This window comes from Peromyscus eremicus, chromosome 12 (genome assembly GCF_949786415.1).
Source record: "Peromyscus eremicus chromosome 12, PerEre_H2_v1, whole genome shotgun sequence".
Classification (NCBI taxonomy): Eukaryota; Metazoa; Chordata; class Mammalia; order Rodentia; family Cricetidae; genus Peromyscus; species Peromyscus eremicus.
The window spans coordinates 12,560,545-12,577,533 of record NC_081428.1 but is presented as its reverse complement, the minus strand read 5'-3'; the positions used below and the strand labels follow the sequence as shown (position 1 = coordinate 12,577,533).

The 16,989-nt window shown below is 37.2% G+C and overlaps 1 protein-coding gene across 1 annotated transcript in view; it reads right to left on the bottom strand.

The window, feature by feature from the left end:
- Positions 1 to 2,619: 2,619 nt before the first annotated feature.
- Adamts5 (ADAM metallopeptidase with thrombospondin type 1 motif 5) overlaps positions 2,620 to 16,989 on the bottom strand; it is a 41,243-nt gene continuing 26,873 nt past the window's right edge. Inside the window, exons 4-8 of the mRNA XM_059277360.1 lie at positions 12,769 to 13,052; positions 11,011 to 11,194; positions 10,499 to 10,674; positions 8,444 to 8,619; positions 2,620 to 4,874 (exon numbers count right to left, since the gene is read on the bottom strand). Of these exons, the coding sequence (XP_059133343.1) occupies positions 4,307 to 4,874; positions 8,444 to 8,619; positions 10,499 to 10,674; positions 11,011 to 11,194; positions 12,769 to 13,052 (1,388 nt within the window). The 3' untranslated portion in view covers positions 2,620 to 4,306. The remainder of the gene's footprint in view (positions 4,875 to 8,443; positions 8,620 to 10,498; positions 10,675 to 11,010; positions 11,195 to 12,768; positions 13,053 to 16,989) is intronic.

Sequence of the window (16,989 nt, the reverse complement as noted above, 5' to 3'; positions counted from 1 at the left end):
ATATGATTCAATAAGCGATGTCTATAGTTCATGTTAATACGGAATTATTAGCACATTTTAGCTGACTATTCAGACTGATTTATGTGTTTGATTTTCTAGAACTATAAATTTTTGTCAATGAGAAAAATACTATAGAAACCATACAAGTTCCTTTTCTGTGTTTTTCAATGATGAAATTCTTTAAATATGGTTTTGCATCTGTCTTGAATGATCTGTTTTGTTCTTATGGTTCTTTCTTTTATATTGTAGCCATGAAAAACTCAAAAAATGTAATGCATTTGTATGACCCTGTGTTTCACTGTAAAGAGATGAGTGATATTTATACATTATGACAGTGCCATCTTACAGAGTTGTCAACTATGAGTAGAATTAAGTAGAATATTGTACTTAACATATATCTAACAATGAGCTGTAGTCATAGTGAACACCTTGGACTTCTGAAGCTGCCTATAGCTCCCATTTGTTTCACTGATCTTGTTAACTTGCTAACAAAGAAGCTACCAGTGGAGGAATATGAGAGGCAGGGATTGACCCAGTGAGTCGCATAGTGGGTCCAAGAGTGCTTGACCTTATTGCCACAACTGGAATGTGCAATCACAGTCACAGATGAGCTTCTGTTACCAGAGCTGTGCCTGCTAGCTCCAGGTCCTGTCACTCTGGACAGTTTGATAGCAGTAAAAGGTCACATTCTGCAGTGTCCATCTATACCCACAGACAAAGTTGTGACTCATACTATCAACATCACACAAATCCATGTTGTTTAAGATCATCTATAGAATGTCTAGAGACAGGAGATACTAATTCAGAGTATTTTGGGGACCTCTTTCTAAAGCTGTAAGACTTTATGTTTATCATTCCTAAATTCACTTAGAAGTTGTGAGTACATGACTTTCATATAATGCATTAACAGCTCCTTGTATATCTTTATCAGTGACGTAAATGAAACTGATTCTGTTTTTTTTTTCTCCCCAGACAGGGTTCAGTTATGTATCCCACACTGGCCTCGAACTCATGAACCTCCACTCCAGCCTCCTAAGTGTTGGGATTGAGGCTTGTACCACTATGACTGTTTTATATCAGATCCTCCATTGTGGCTTAGCTTCTGTGGGAAGCTTATCAGCCATATATATCCTCTGGTTAAAAACTTGCAACTTGCTTGATTAAATATACATTTTTAAACTTGTGACCTGAAAAAAAGTCAATGTTAATGGGATTTGAATGACTTATTAATATAGTGATGAGTAAGGAGCACTTCTAGCCATGAAAGACTAAATTTAAGAAAATGGAAGATTAAAAACACATGAGGAATATGCACACATACACTTGCTTCACACAGAAAGATTTCTGTAAAAAAAATACAAAAGCCACCAGTGCTGTATATTATATAAACTCACAAAGTGCACTTTATACAGAAACAAGAAGCATAAATTAAAAAAATAGGACAATAGCAAAACATTTTAAATATAGAAGAATTTGCACATAATTTTTTGTTAAATAAGAATAAATAATTTCATCACAGAAATTCACATAGCAGTTGCAAAAACAATAAGTTACTTATTTTTTCAGTGCTGCAACTTTTTTCTGTTCATTTGTGATTCATCTCTTAATTCTTAGTTTAAAACTGTTTCCACAGGAAGGCAATGGATGCTGAATCTGTTAAATAATTATAACAATGCTCTTATGCTTCTAAGCAACAAGGAGGGCTAACACAGCTTTTTCTGTTGTAAAATGACCAGACATTCTTTCATTCTGGGCTCTCTTGCACTTAATGAAACTTATTCTGGAGTGATTTTTATGCAAGTGAGGTTAGGAGTTTTGTAACCTGAGCATTGTCCCGCCCATATTTATTCATCATCCTAAATTCAAGGTCTTTTAACAATTCAAGATACACAATGGGAAGATGGAAGACATGGTACATAATCAAACTGGACTGAATATGGGTTTCCCTCCACCACCCATCACCCTTTCCTTCTCTGACAACTCCCCTTTTCTGAATCTCAGTTTGCTGTGTCTCTTTCCTTAGGAGTTTTATGTACATTCCCCTGTCCATGTAGGATTCTCGCTTTAAAATGGAGAGAGAATTCCTTCAGACAGAGAATAGTAGTTTGATCATTCTGTCCTTGCTGGAACTATTCCAATGTGAAGAGTAAAACTTCATTATTGTAGGGAAAAGCAAACCACTGAAAAATCTTATTAAAATCTATGAAGGTCATATGGGGAAGCAGAGTAGGTGACAATCATGTTTATGCTTTATTTTATTTTAAAAATAACCACAAAAGATAAAAATATGAATTTTGTCACATTTGAACTGTTATTTGGTTCGTATTATTTTCAAAACTGGAAAAAGTTACATTAAACTATTTATTCTCTATTTGTACAGTTAAATAATCAATGTGATCTTTAACTTTTTTGTTTTCTGATGAGTTTGACTGGATTGATTTCCTGCTCTATATTTGGAGACCTCCAATCAATATTGGCCACCAGTTTGATATATGTTGAATTTCTTTATTTAAAGAGACCAGGCTTTGAGATTTTAAAGGATGATGATTGGTTTGGAAGAGAATTGATCTATTTCACAAAATAATTTCTTAAAAAAAGACAGTATAATTAATTTTAATTTCTTTTCTTTCTGGTCTGCTGAAATAAAGGTGACATAGAGTCATCAATTACATAATTTTTTATATTAAAATATCCTATAATAAAATAAACTCTCATACATTTAGTGGAATTCCAGTCAGGATTTCCTAAAATCCATATATGCAAATCTTTAACAGTAGGCACATTTGGTATGATCACTATAAAATTTATCTAAAACAATTTGCTTTGCAGTATTTCACAAATGAAAAAAATCTCAGTGGAATAAAACATGCTATATTATTGGAGTTATCCAAGGGGAGTTGTGCAGTGTATAGTCTAAAGAATATTTTCTGTTTATGATTATTAAATATTTTTAATATGCAACCTTCCTGCACAGGCAAGAGACTTCCTGAAAACCCTTAAATTTCATTATTTATACATTCACTGGTATAGTCAAACACTTTGCAATTGGGAAAATTCTCTAATACAGTAGGTATATACTTGTTTTTTTAATTATGAGATGATTGCCTATGATGTGGAAACAGTCTTATTAATGCTAATGAGTTTGATTTATTGAATTAATTGAATTAATATCGATTACTCCTTTTAGATGAGACTAAACATGAAGTGATTTTAATATTACTGTTAGACCCAGTCAATACAGAATATAAGTCTTTTCCAACTCTTGGGAAAAACAAACAAGCAAACACAAACACATTTTGAAGGCTGGCTGAGAAGAGGTATGCTGGTACTGAAGGTGCTGGATGTGACAGATAACTTGATGCTGTGTGTTCTTTACGTTTACTACACATTGTGAAATATTAGCTGGGAGCCACAGAAAGTAAGCTGTTGTGAAACTATAAATTGAAAACATAGTGACATATTTTTTCTTTTAAATTCCAATATAAGCAAACTAATGTTTAAGACCCTTGGATATTGATCACATATACACAGGAAAACACAATTTCTACACCACAATGATACAATAATTTGGCTGGCTGCCTGAAAAAAATACAGACAGTCAAATGTTAGAGTACATGGACCTGAGGATGTGTTTAAATGACCAGATACACACAGATCCTTTCCCCTTTTAGAATTTCTCAGAAGATGTTTGCTGTCAAAATGTTTTTTGACTAAAACCTTATCTCCTGCAGTCAGACAATACACAAAATCTTGTTTAACAGCAGCAAGGTCTTAATTTCCAGTAAATCTTCCACAGCTCTTTCTGGAAGCTGGTAGTTGAAACAGCCGCAGACCTACTTTGGTCAAATACTTTCTTATTGAAATATACATATAGATAGATCAATAGGACCAAGGCTATAAAGTGACATTCCAAGGGTGGATGCATTTACAAACGGTAAAAATAAGCTGTGTGTCATGTCTGGACATGATCACGATGCCTTTGAAGACATTCTATAAGAGGTAGGTGACAAAACTACTCTGCCATCTTCAACTGTCCTCGAGTCTACATTCATCATTGCGTGTCTCCTTTTGTGTAGGCCCAAGGATGTTCCAAAACCCCCACGCTTTCTGTATTTCAAGTGCACCGTCATAACATGAAGTAGTGTACATGTTTTGTTCGCAGAGAGCAGATTCTGCCCATAATTCGACTCCTAGTGACCACGACACTGATGCACCACTTTCTGTGCCTTGGTTAGGCCGTGTCTTCACCACAATGACATCTGCGATGATCCTCCAGTTATCTTTGTGCATGGGAACAAACCACAGGCTAACATTTCTTCAGCAAACATTGCTTAAATGCAGAAGGCCTCTGAGAGAGAAGGCATCCCTTTGCTAGTTTCCGGTTTCCATCTTGGCACTGCACCGTCCTGGTGTGCCAGCCTGTGTCACAGGTTCTAGAGCAGGCCAGCCATGGGCCTGTCACCCACTGCAGCTGTGGAGTGTGTGGTCCCACTTTGTTGCTGCCATGGCTAATGACTGAGTTTCCTTTTTGAGTGGACTTCTTGGGAACAAAAAAGCTGTAACGGACATCTAAAGCTTTCGTTGGGTCTGTTGCAAGAATCTGTACAATCAGAATTTCTTTTGTGGCTGAATAGCCCATCCCATGCAAAAAATCATCTCTGTGGCTCCACCCACTGTAGTTCATGACTGTGCCATTGATGTCGATGATAGTCTCTGAAGTGGAGATCATATACTTGCCATTGATAAGGTACTCACCATTCTTCTTCTTTAGGGCTAAATAGGCAGTGAACCTAGTCTGGTCTTTGGCTTTGAATTGTCGGACTTTTATGTGAGTTGCTCCTTCGGGGATCCTCACAACGTCTGTGTAACCCTTACTGTAGGCAAGAATGTCCACATGGGAGGTGAAGAAAAGAAAGGGGCAATGAGATAGAATTAGTATATGCCTAGACATGGATAAACAAATAGAAATTTTCTAAAGGTTTCCCCCACATCTTACACAAACTTTTAGTGTATTTCAGAGCCCAAGTTTAAATTGGCTTTAAGTTTTTTTGATAGGACAAATAAAAAATTGCAGTGTGATATTACATTATGTCTGTTTTTACTGAGATATTCAAAATTAGGATGATGCTAGCAACCTACACTTATTTTAAAAGTGGATTAAGAGACTTATTCAGTCATTGCATCTTTATCAATCTGTACCATAGTTACATAGGTATTTTATGTTTTTTTAGGCGCAAGGTAAATGTGACTATAAATAGACAAATCTGCCCTCAGTTAATCTCATAGAAATAATTAATGTGTCTGACAATGGACTCATCAGCAGATATTAGTAAGCCCTATTACTATACCCCAGGCCAGGTAAACCTTTGTCTTCCAAGGTGGGCTACAGGGTCAGTTGTCAGAGATCTTCATGTTCCTCCAATATACTGACTTGTTTAAGAACACAGGTTTAGTTATTTCCTGAATCGAGGCTCTGCTTCTAGAAGCCATACTAGATTTTATGGGGCGAAAAGGTAAATATGAGGTAAAAATTTGTCACTAGATCATGAGTACTTACTATTATTTAAGAAAAAAATAATTTTAATGCCTTACAGTTTTTTTCTGAATGTTTAGTCTTCACCCAACATTATGATAAATTGAATAAGGTCTTTTATTGTGTAAAAATATAAGCAGGTCTTGAAAGATACATCATATGTTCAGGAGCAACAAAGACCATCTCTAATATTCACAAACCTTGTTGAACGCTAGCACAACACACACATTAATTAAGTACCAGGAGAGTGTATCAATAAGAAGGGCTCTCATCATTTGACAAAAATTTTGCTTTTATAAGAGACCATAATAAAGCTTAAAGGTATATTATTACTTAATATGACTTTAAACATTTCCCAGTTATTTAAATAGAAATGCCATTGTATGTGCAGATCCACTGGCTGCTGTGAAATTAAATTGTGTAGTCTCTAATTCTTACTCAAGGTTCAAGATTATAGATTAAAAATCCAAGTTTATATCCCCTGACTTGAAGAGGGAAGCTCATTCCCAAATGCATTTCTGTGTCTACCATGGGTCTAATCTAGAGTACCCATCTCACACATGCATCAGAACCTCTGAGGGTTAGGAAGAGCAGAGTTGCTTGGGGTATCGCTGATTCTGTCTAACTGAATTCATTATATTTATGTTCATAATATTATATAACACAGTGTATAATACTTTTTCCTCAACTATTTTGGCAGTGTGTAATATTGATAGATGATACATAATCCTACAAGAGCTTCAAGGTCAACTGTTGGAGATGATGTCACGTTGTACTCTAAAGGAACATGACATGAGAATATAATAAATATCTTCAAAGACTTTATTACAGAGCTCTTCCTTGTCAATACTGGGCTTAAAAGCCAGACCCCTTGACTAATTTTAATTGTTATATATTACCATTGTGAGTAGGGATTTCATGCATGTCAGTTGTCTTCATCATGAATTTATCACCACATGTAACTTCAAATGTACATATATCAGTTATAAATTCAGAAAACTTCAAAGTGTTGCATTTAGCACTTTGAAAAGTGGTTTTAAGTTTTATGTAGAAGGACACACAGGGTACAATGTGTGAGGTATTACCTTAAAAATTAGATTCCTCAAGTCATATTATTTCTTTCTCTCATCATCTTCATCTCTTTTTCTATTCCTTTTATAAGTTTCTTTCTTTCCCCCCTCATTCTCTTTCTTTTCCTCTTTTACCATCCTTAGCTCTCTTTTTCTTTCCCTCTCTTCCTCTCCTTTCTTATATCACAAAATGCCCCATATACCTATGATCTCATTTATAGCTTCTGCTTTATTCTGAAATTCACCCACTATGGTGAATTACATAAGTCTTAGTTCTAAGTTTTAGTTTACTCATCTGTAATGTAAAAGTTTGAGGTGCTAATCTGTAAGCTGTTTTGTGTATTTGAAATGTGGAAAGGTACAAAATATTCCTGGATCTGCAGGGTTGTTGTAGATGGCCCAACCTAGTCAAATGATTTGGATTTCATTATTTAGCGAGATTAATAATACATACTTATAGTCAGAATAATTCTCCATCCATGCATTGTAACATTGTATCAATCATAATTACATTTTTTTCAAATTAGTGTGATACTTAGCCCTTTTAATTAACTCTTGTTGATATAATTGGCAGATCAAAGACAAGCTAAAGAAAGCCAAGCACCTATGTTGGCATGCAGGCATACTCCACCTATATACCCTGCATGGGAGAAGTTTCACAAAGAAGAAATAACCCTGGGTTCTGTCAGACCCTTTAGCTAAGTCAGCCATCCTTTTGACAGCACTGTTATATTTGATTCCAGAATCTGTAATTTATAGTCTCCTGTGTTTAAAGCAGAAGGGTGGAATCAGGAGACATTGCTGTGTGTCTGTCCTTATGGAGTGGACAGAAACCAGATCATTCCCTGTAAAGTGGGATTGTTGCCACAGCACCCCAATTAACTTACATTTTGCAGGGAGCAATGTTTTCTGAAGAAAAACACACTGTCCTGCGAGAAATTGTTTGCTATAAAAACAGCAACGGGAGCCAGGAGTGGTGGCTTATACCTGGAATCCCAGCACAGAGGCAAGAGGAGGACCAGACATTCAAGCTTTTCCTGGTCTACGTAGCAAGGCCACATCTCAAAAAGAAAAAACAAAACAAAACAAAACAAAACAACCAATCAATGGAAGCCATGGAGGAGGAGAGGAAGGAAGAAATGTGAAGTTGGGAGGCAAACATGTCCGGTCGAAGTTGGAGGAGTGGATGTGGGTGTGACCAAAATACACTGTATACGAGTATGAAATATTCAAAGAATAAATTAAAAACATCATAAAAGGGCTGAAGAATGGCTCAGTGGCTAGAAGAGCACTGCTGGTGCTCTTCCAGAGGACTTGGTTCCCAGCACCCATATGGTGGCTCACAACTTTCTGTACCTTCACTTCTGTGGGATCAAATTCTCTCTTCTGGCCTCCTCCAGCACCAGGCATGCAAGCGGTGCACAGACATACACACAGACAAACATCTACACACACACCAAATAAAACTTAAAAATGTAAAAATAGCTAAGGCTGAAGCCAATCTTCCCTTCTAAATGAGGCTTTAGGAAAGGCAGATTTGTTGGGTACCACATTATGGAACAGCGTCTGCTTTTTCCTTTTGCTCTCTAATCCTAAGACCTTGGTTCCACAGCTGTTGTAGTTTATCTGCTTCCAGAGGCATTTAAAGTTTCTACCAGCCACAGAGACCTATTCATCTCTTCTCTTCCCCTTCTCATATGCAGAAAGCATTGCTGAAGCCACATTAGACCTTCTCCTACAAAGAGCTGATGAGGTAATGTGAATCTCCTGTATCAACTTCATAGGAGTCTAAAAACCTTGTTTAATTCACATGAGTGCTAAGGTGCTGCTATCATGTTACCTTTTTTTATTGAAGGTTCCAATAACCTTTGTACAACTGGAATTGTCCCCTCCACATACTCCACACTTGTCATATTGCAGCTTTGAGCCAATGATGCCATCACAGCCAGTTCTCACGCATCTCCCTCGGACACACACAGAGTTGCTATACGGCCGACATTCAGTCCCATCTGTAACCTGTATATGACAAAGATATCAGCAATAGGGATATTTGGGCTCTGGGATTTGGTTCTTTTACTTAAAGAAAAAGTTGTAATTTCCAAACTTTTTATTGTTATAAATTATACATTCAAAAATAATCTAGATATGGCTCAGAGGCTAAGAACACATACTGCTCTTGCAGAAGACTAGACTTCATTTCCTAGCACCCTTGACAGGTCATTCACAGCAACCTGTAACTCCACCTCCAGGGGCATCTGATGCATTTGCTCTCCCCAGCCACCTGCTCTCACGCACACATACCAACACACACACACACAATTAAAAAATAAAATAACTCTTAAAAACTAAACCATCCAAAAGCAATCAATCATTCAGTTTCCAGGAATTTCTAAGTGAAAAAAAAAACCCCAAATATGTTTTTCTTAAGAAGATTTGGTTATGCACTTTTTCTCTTGAATTTCTTGCCTAATGTGTTTGGTGGTCCAAGTTACTCATCTTCTTGTTTGTATTCATAACACAGGCCTACTGTATCGTTTTGGCTTTTACAATGATCTTTTAACTTCCTAGAAGACTATCGCTTCTGTACAGATCTGACCATTACCAGGCTTAAGAATACAAAGATTTTTTTCATCCTTTGTTGTGTAACTTTTACTTTAGCAGCAAATTTGAAAATTAAGACTTATTTAAAAATCTGTCATGGTCATTGTATATTGAACCTTCAGGCATCAAAGGAAAGACAGACAGATTTGTTCAGGAAACAGAACCTGGGGGGGAGTGTTTCCAAAAGGTTTGAAAATAGAGTGAATACTTGGTTCTGAATACAGGAAGTAGTATATGTTGTTATTCCAAAGCCATTTAAACATAGCATGAACAGAAACTGGTATGCTTATGTGCATGCATACTCATATTCCTCATATATATATATGCATTTTAAATTTGTGTGCCTATGACTCCTTCAGACATGTGAGTATGTGAGTTTGTGTGTTTATTTGTAAACTGAAGTAGAAGGTCTCTAAAGTATTAATAATTCTCTTCCCAGTTATATTTCAAGCTTTTTGTTTTTATTTCTATATAATGTTTTAAGGAAATGTATCACTTTGTAAGTAAGTAGATATGATATATTAGTGTATTTCTTTTAAGGAAATATATTTCTTTGTAAGTAAATAGGTATGATATATTAATGTATTTATGACTTGGACATTGGCTGACTTTTCAATGATATATGATATAGAGACATAGGTATACAGATACAGCTGAAGGCTGGTTTCAGGGATGTTTTAAATGTATCATATGTTTGAAAATTTGATAAATGGTGTTTGTAAATTGCTGTATCATACAGAAAATAATGAAAAATTCCTTTAGTATATTTTGAAAATATTTATCTGTGAAAAATGAAGAGTAACCACATGTATATCTTATAATTTAAGTGACTAGAAGGACTTTGGTTCATGGTAAAAGCCTAAGATTAATTCTAAGTCTTGGGTCAGAGACAATGACTTTAAAACCTGTATTTCAGACTGAATCCATGAATTCTCAAATAGCTGGAAAATAGAAACCTTTCCTCCCAACAGTCCTCTTACAAAATTTGCCTGGGAAAATGCATATTCTTTTCTAGACTATTTTGATGTTAGTATCATAATTTATTTTCCCAGACAATGGGAAAACTATGCTTTCCAAAAATTAATTTTTAAAGCACGTACTTGTTCTGCTAAAATGCTTTTAGTCCAATGTATAAAGTTTGAAAAATACACAAATTATAGAGATAAAAATGAAACTCTCCCAAGTCTAACTGTCCTAAAAATCATGACTGTGTCCCTTTGACAGTTATAGACTTTACTCTATGAAGCAATTTCTACCCAGAGTGCCACTGTTCTGGACAGAGAGGGCTAGTTACCTTTGGAGAAAAGACCACATAGTAACCAGTGCCCTTGGCTCTACAGGTAAGCTTGCACACGTCTCCTGGCAGGACACCTGCATATTTGGGAACCCATTCCACAAATGTTTTGACTCCTTTTGCATCAGACTGATAGCCATTTTTGGCCTCACACTGTTCATGACGAAAAGATTTACCTAGAAAACAAAACGTGTAACATTTATACCTTATTAACTTTAAGAGAAAATGTTAATGATTTCTGCATTGAAGAGCTCTCCATGCAGCAACGTTTAAAGTATCTTGGTATAAACAGAGTTGAAAACAAAAGTTCTCTCTCAGTCCCTTGGTGACATTGTTGTCTGCGATACTAATTCAAAAATCATTCACATATTTCTTACTCATTTACACATTAGTGGATCAATCTAGTATGAGATTAATACTACTTCTCTGGCCTCCCTTGTTTATTTCTACTAAAATAGGAACTGCACATGACACATGTTTATACTGACATGTTGTTACCGAGAGCATCCTACCATTAGGTGGACAGGGCGTCACACTGCAGGAGCGGTATATGGCCCTCTTTCCTGTGCAGTAGCGGCCACTGTTTCGAGGTGCAGGGTTGTTGCAATGGCGGTAGGCAAACTGTACTCCTCCCCCACATGAGCGAGAACACTGGCCCCAGGGGCCCCAGGATCCCCAGTTTCCATGGCTTGATGTCTGAAATAGAAAACAGGAGATCTTTTAACTCTGGTTGGAAAAATCTCCCATATGCACATTGTAGTCGTTTGCATGTATCATCCCAGCGGATGGCACTGCTCATGCTCCAGTTGAAGGACTGCAGCCCATTTCTGGTGCTAAGCAAGTCATCGGCTTCAGGACCTTGTTTTTAGCAGTACAGGATCAAAAGTATCACCCTAAGTAATGAGCACATGGCAAGGATTGCATCCTGTTTTCTCCGGCCATTTTATATCCTGCCTTCTGATACCGTAAAACTCCTGTTAATAATCATAGATCCCTGTTAATATTTTTTTGCTTTCATCTTGGACCAATAATGAAATGCATTATGCTGATGGCTTTGTATGATGTTGTTCATTTACATTTCTTTCCTTTGATGTAGTCCTAAAATTCTTTGGTCCCACTGCTGACATCACACATTCTGTCTATGAAGATTCTGCCTCATACATTGTTGTGGATATCGCTATATGTAAATAAACTCTAATTGGCCAATAGCCAGACAGGAAGTATAGGCGGGACTAACAAAGAAGAGAATTGAGGGAACAGGAAAGGAAGAGAGAGACTGCCTGGAGCCGCCGCCAGGACAAGGAAGATGTAAGGTACCAGTAAGCCATGAGCCATGTGGCAAAGTAAAGATTAATAGAAATGGGCTAAATATAAGAGTAAGAGCTAGACAATGACAGGCCTGAGCTAATGGCTAAGCAGTTTAAATAATATAAGAGTTTGTGTGTTTATTTTATAAGTGGGCTCTGGGACTGGCGGGACTTGGTGGCGGGAGCTGGAGAAAAATTCTCCAGCTACAATACATGAATGCATTTTGAGCTGGGCTTGCTACAATCCTAGTTAGATACGACAGAAAATGTGAGGCATCTTCAGCTTGTGTGCCCACACACTCCACATGGAAAGGTAACCCTAGGTACCAAACTTTAGGTTTCTTCCTGTGAAGACACTGCAGGAGGAGTCTGGGAGATTATAACAGGTGTTACAGTATGAGCTATTTTGACTAGTAAATACAAGCTCCTGGTTACCTGGGTCAGGTTGTCTGACAAGACACAGGTAATGTGGATTGTGTGTTACACTGTGAACATGTCTTGGCGGCAACCTCTGGGGTACCATAGCTCCTAACATTACATGGATTTTCTGTCAGGAAAAAGTGACCATTTGGAATCTTACAAGAGACCATCAAGGACCATGGTGTCTGTTCTGTCTCTGCTTCTGCACAAATTTCAGTGGACACATTCTGATAACTTTGGTGAGAGGATTTTAAAAGTGAGCTTCCAAAATGCACCATAGAGGCTCTGCTTTGAGTGTCAATGTGGGTTTGTTTGTGGAATGCTGCAATTTGCCAAGAAATCCCTGTCAGTGGCATGTGTTCCTGTGTTTGGTTACTGGGAAGGCTGCTGTGAGTGGGAGATGAACTTTGAATAGATTATTGAAGGAGAAAAAAATCGTTTAGCTAGGAAATGAATCCCCTCTGATGACAATGACCATGCATGTCCGGAAAAGCACTTCCTGTGTTGGGTCTAGAGGCTTTAGATGACAAGAAAACCACTTACTGAGTAATATTTTTTCTTAGTTTTGTCCACACATTTGCCCTGCAGGCAGATTCTGCCCTTCCCACAGGGCGTCCCCTCCACAGCAGGCAGCTTCTTGGTCAGACACACCATTTGGCCTTGGCGCACCACAGCACACCACAGCCGGGCACAGACATCCATGCCAGGACACACAGAGTATTCAGGCCCAAATGTCAAGTTGCACTGCTGGGTGGCATCGTAGGTCTGTCCCGGGAGTTCCTCAGGACCCAGAATCTGTTTTCGTGGTAGGTCTAGCAAGCAGTTACCTAAGAGAATAATCAAGATTCAGAATCAACCCGGGTTTAGGTTTCAAATTGTTATGATCAGGACCCTAAAAATTTAAATGTTCCATGAGGTGTAAAAGCATGATGTACCTACAAGTCTGCATGCAGAGTGGTGCCCTTGGGGATGCAATGAAAAGGGCTGATCCTCTGTTTGGATTCTAGAATTCTCTTAGAGCGATGCACTCTTGGAGCAGATATAATGATGGAGTTAAGGCTGCCAGTGCCACTGTTCTACATGACTGTTTTGTAATATTTAGTTGTGAAAAACAGTCACAGAGGAAATGAGGAGGAGCTGATCATGAACTTCACAGTTAACTATGCCATTTACAGCTTTGAGCAATACCTCATTGATGACACATCCCACTCACCAGTTCTAAATCACCTCTTCCCCATGTGCCTGTAGCCTGTCTCCTTGCCACTAGTAACACTTAATGACATCAGAGGTCATTGTTCATTCTTGCACTCATTGAGTACATGCTTATTGAATACCGAGGATGTCCTCAATTTCTTCCACTAAAGTGAAAGAAAAACTAAATAAGTATTTCTTACAGACTAGTAAAAATTGTAATAAAAGGCTGTCAATATCCATAGAATAAAGTAGTGGAAAAAAAAGCAAGAATATTTGGTAATTTGGACCAGAAAAGTCTTAATATTTACCTTTATTTTCCCTTTAAGTCTGTTTATCATTTTCTTGTTGCATATTCAGAGTGGCAGCCAAAAGCAGCTGGAATCTTAGAGTAGGGGCCAGGCAACCAGGATGCTATAGAGAATTCATAAAATCTGGAACTTCCCCTTTTCACCCAAGATGCATCCCTTAGAATGCAGGACCAGTGAGCTGAAATTATTCTTTTTCCTTATCAAATACTCAGGCATGGATGCCCACTGGCTTGTGTGATTTTTTTTTATTTTTCTTATTTGATTATACAAGTCACACACTGGTTATAATAGCAATAACAACTAACGTTTGGTACACATTCTGTGTTCTTAATATATGTCAACTTATTTATTTCATATGAAAAATCCCAGAAAGTTGACTTACTCTGTTTATTCATCTTAAAGACAAGTCAAGAAATATAAATTATCAATTTCGTATCCAATGTTACTTAGTTATTAGGGCTTTGTGCTCAGGAGCTGCCATCCTCCTGGCATACCACGTTGTCTCAGGTGTATAAAAAGATGTCTTATTTTCTTTCTGAGGGGCTGAAACATGTTGGTGTTGGTATCCTTTAAATGATAGATACTGTATCTACTGCTAGAAAGAGCTGGCCTAAAGTCTCCTTCTGATGAAATACTACATGCTTGTGTGCTCTTAGCCAAGTGAGTTAACCTCTCTCTAATTTATTTTTGGGATCTGCAAGATGCTTACTTTTTTCACTATGAATTGCAAAGGTTGAAAAGTTTTTGAAAAAGAACAGAAACAGATGAAACAATGACAGTTGGTTTTATGTTCAACTGAACTGAAAGTCAATGCTTTTTATCCAAGAAAAACTTCCATATTCAAATCCTTATTTACACTGGGAAAATAACTATTCAGCACATTTCAAGAGTACTGCAAACATTTTTACAACTGCACTCAACTTTCTACAAAGAGAGCAGCGTACCCCTATTTGTCCATCTGTGATAGAGGCATTATAGGAAAATGAGTAAATAGCAAACCATTTAACTGAGCCAGAGTGTTTGAAGAGGTAAAGCTCTTTAAGGCCAGCCAGAAAAAGCATTAGAAATGAGGATCTCGCCAAAGAGAACTTAGGGAGAAAAACATCAAGTTAAAAGGAAAACATTAACATCAAGTCAATAGGAAGAAATGATAGTAAAACCCCACTAAGTGTTCTTAACAGGACCCAGGAAGAGCAGGCACTTTGGAACTCTGGGAAACTGTCTTCATTGCTCCATCAAATGGCTGCTGTGTAAATCAGAGAAACCTTAGCAGATTGCTGATGTTAGAACACTGAACAAATCTCAGAATCAGCGAGAATGCTTTCCAGGTCTTTTAAAGTGCTGTGTTCAGTGTTTTTTGTTTTTTGGTTTTTTTTTTTTTTCCCTAAAAAGGACAGACCATAGACTGCATAACATTAGCTGGAGAGACTTAGTCTTGTGTAGACAAATAGGGCATAGGTCTACCGTATTTATAGTGAAACAGAATAAGTGATCATCTGAAGATGGATACATAGGCAGTCACTGATACCCACCCTACTTCACAAGAGATAATGAGAGTGGAGGAATGTAGATTGCCAGCAGTTTGGAATCGATCTTTGGTGAGGACACTTCAAGATGAAACAGGGCTTTACAATGCTTAACTCAGTACAATTAAAATAACGTTATTTTTAGAGGTCACATGAAAGTGATATTTTCTTGTTTAAAATAAAATGATTTCCTTCTTGGAATGATTGACATTAACTTACTGATTTTTTTAAAAAAGATAAGTTTCTGCACTTTAGTAACTTTGTTTTATATTTGATGATTTCCTTTTGTAACAAAATAGTACAAACATCTCTACCATATGGAAACCTTATGCCAGGAAATGACAAAAATCATTTCAGTGTCTAACTATGAAGCTCACAGTACACAATATTTAAAAATGACGTGATAATGGATTATCCAATCTGTGTCTTCCACTTTTAAAAGTGCGTATGGTTTGGAGGGAGACTGAAACTAGAAAATGACCTCTCTTTCAACATTTTAATTTTGGCCTTTATTGGAATGCAACTGACTGTTAATTTCTTCTTTATCTGTTCAATTCTTACTTTTGGTCACTTCTTCATAACCACTTCATATTTAAAAAGTTTAACTTAGTCTGAAATTCTACTTGGGGCTTTTTTTCTGTTCAAGATTGCCAAATTGTGCCTTCCTCTCTTCCCTCCTCTCTCCGGTTCTCTCCTCCCTGTCATCTACTCTCACATTTGGTGTGTATCAGATGGAAAGTCAGCAGGCATGTAAGCATAACGTACGTGTTTTCCCATGCAGACAATATTAAAAATATAAAACAAGGCCAACAACTGAAACCTGAAAAGAGTCATTTTAAATGGGTAAACAAAAGAATGGTTGTTTCTCCGTGGGCTCTACAGCCTACCAGTAAATGAAGGAAGGTTCAGCTTGCCTCTAGGAAGTAGAACCTCGAACCTAAAACACTCAGATGTTGTCTAGGACTGTCTTCCTTGTTAACTATAAGTAGAAATTATGGGACTAGGGTTTTTTTTTTTCCAATGGTTTCATCTCTTTTTTTTTTATTTTTAGCACTGCGGTTATTTCCTCCTTCTCTTCTGGCACTCAGGTATAAGATTGAGCACTGACCCAAATAAATTGGGAAAACTCAATGAATGATCCTGAGACCTCACAACACTTTCTCTGCTCCCCATTTGTTTCTAGCTTCTGCTTCCAGTCTTTGCACACCTTCTTTGAGACCCTTGGATGAATGTCTAATATTAACAGGGAAAAGTGCATTTTCTTGCTGTTCAAGAAACCATTTTGGGTCCAGTGATAAAGGAACAAGAATGTTGCCAAAGGGACAGATGATGCTGACTGAAAGTGATTCTAGTTTCTGCAGCTGGTGGAAGCATTATGTGTTCATCATCATAGATAACCATGAGGGAGTGAGGTTAAGCGTTCTCCATAATATATGTTGACACAAAGCTTTAAATTACAGTTTATCATGGCCTTTAGAGTATGGCTTATTTGCTCATATTTTAAAAAAACACATCTGTTGCGAAAAATCAAGATATAGCCATAATAGGCTTCAAATTTCTTGATTTTTACCTTAAAAGCTGGTTTTATGTCTTTATTGCTATTCCCCCAGTTGGAAATTAACAAAGACTCCAGACATAGAGCTTTCCATTACTATTTTCTGTCAAAAGTTCTGTACTCGTTGAGTGGCCATAACCTTAGTTCTTTAAGTAAATGATAAGAAAATAACCATTCATGC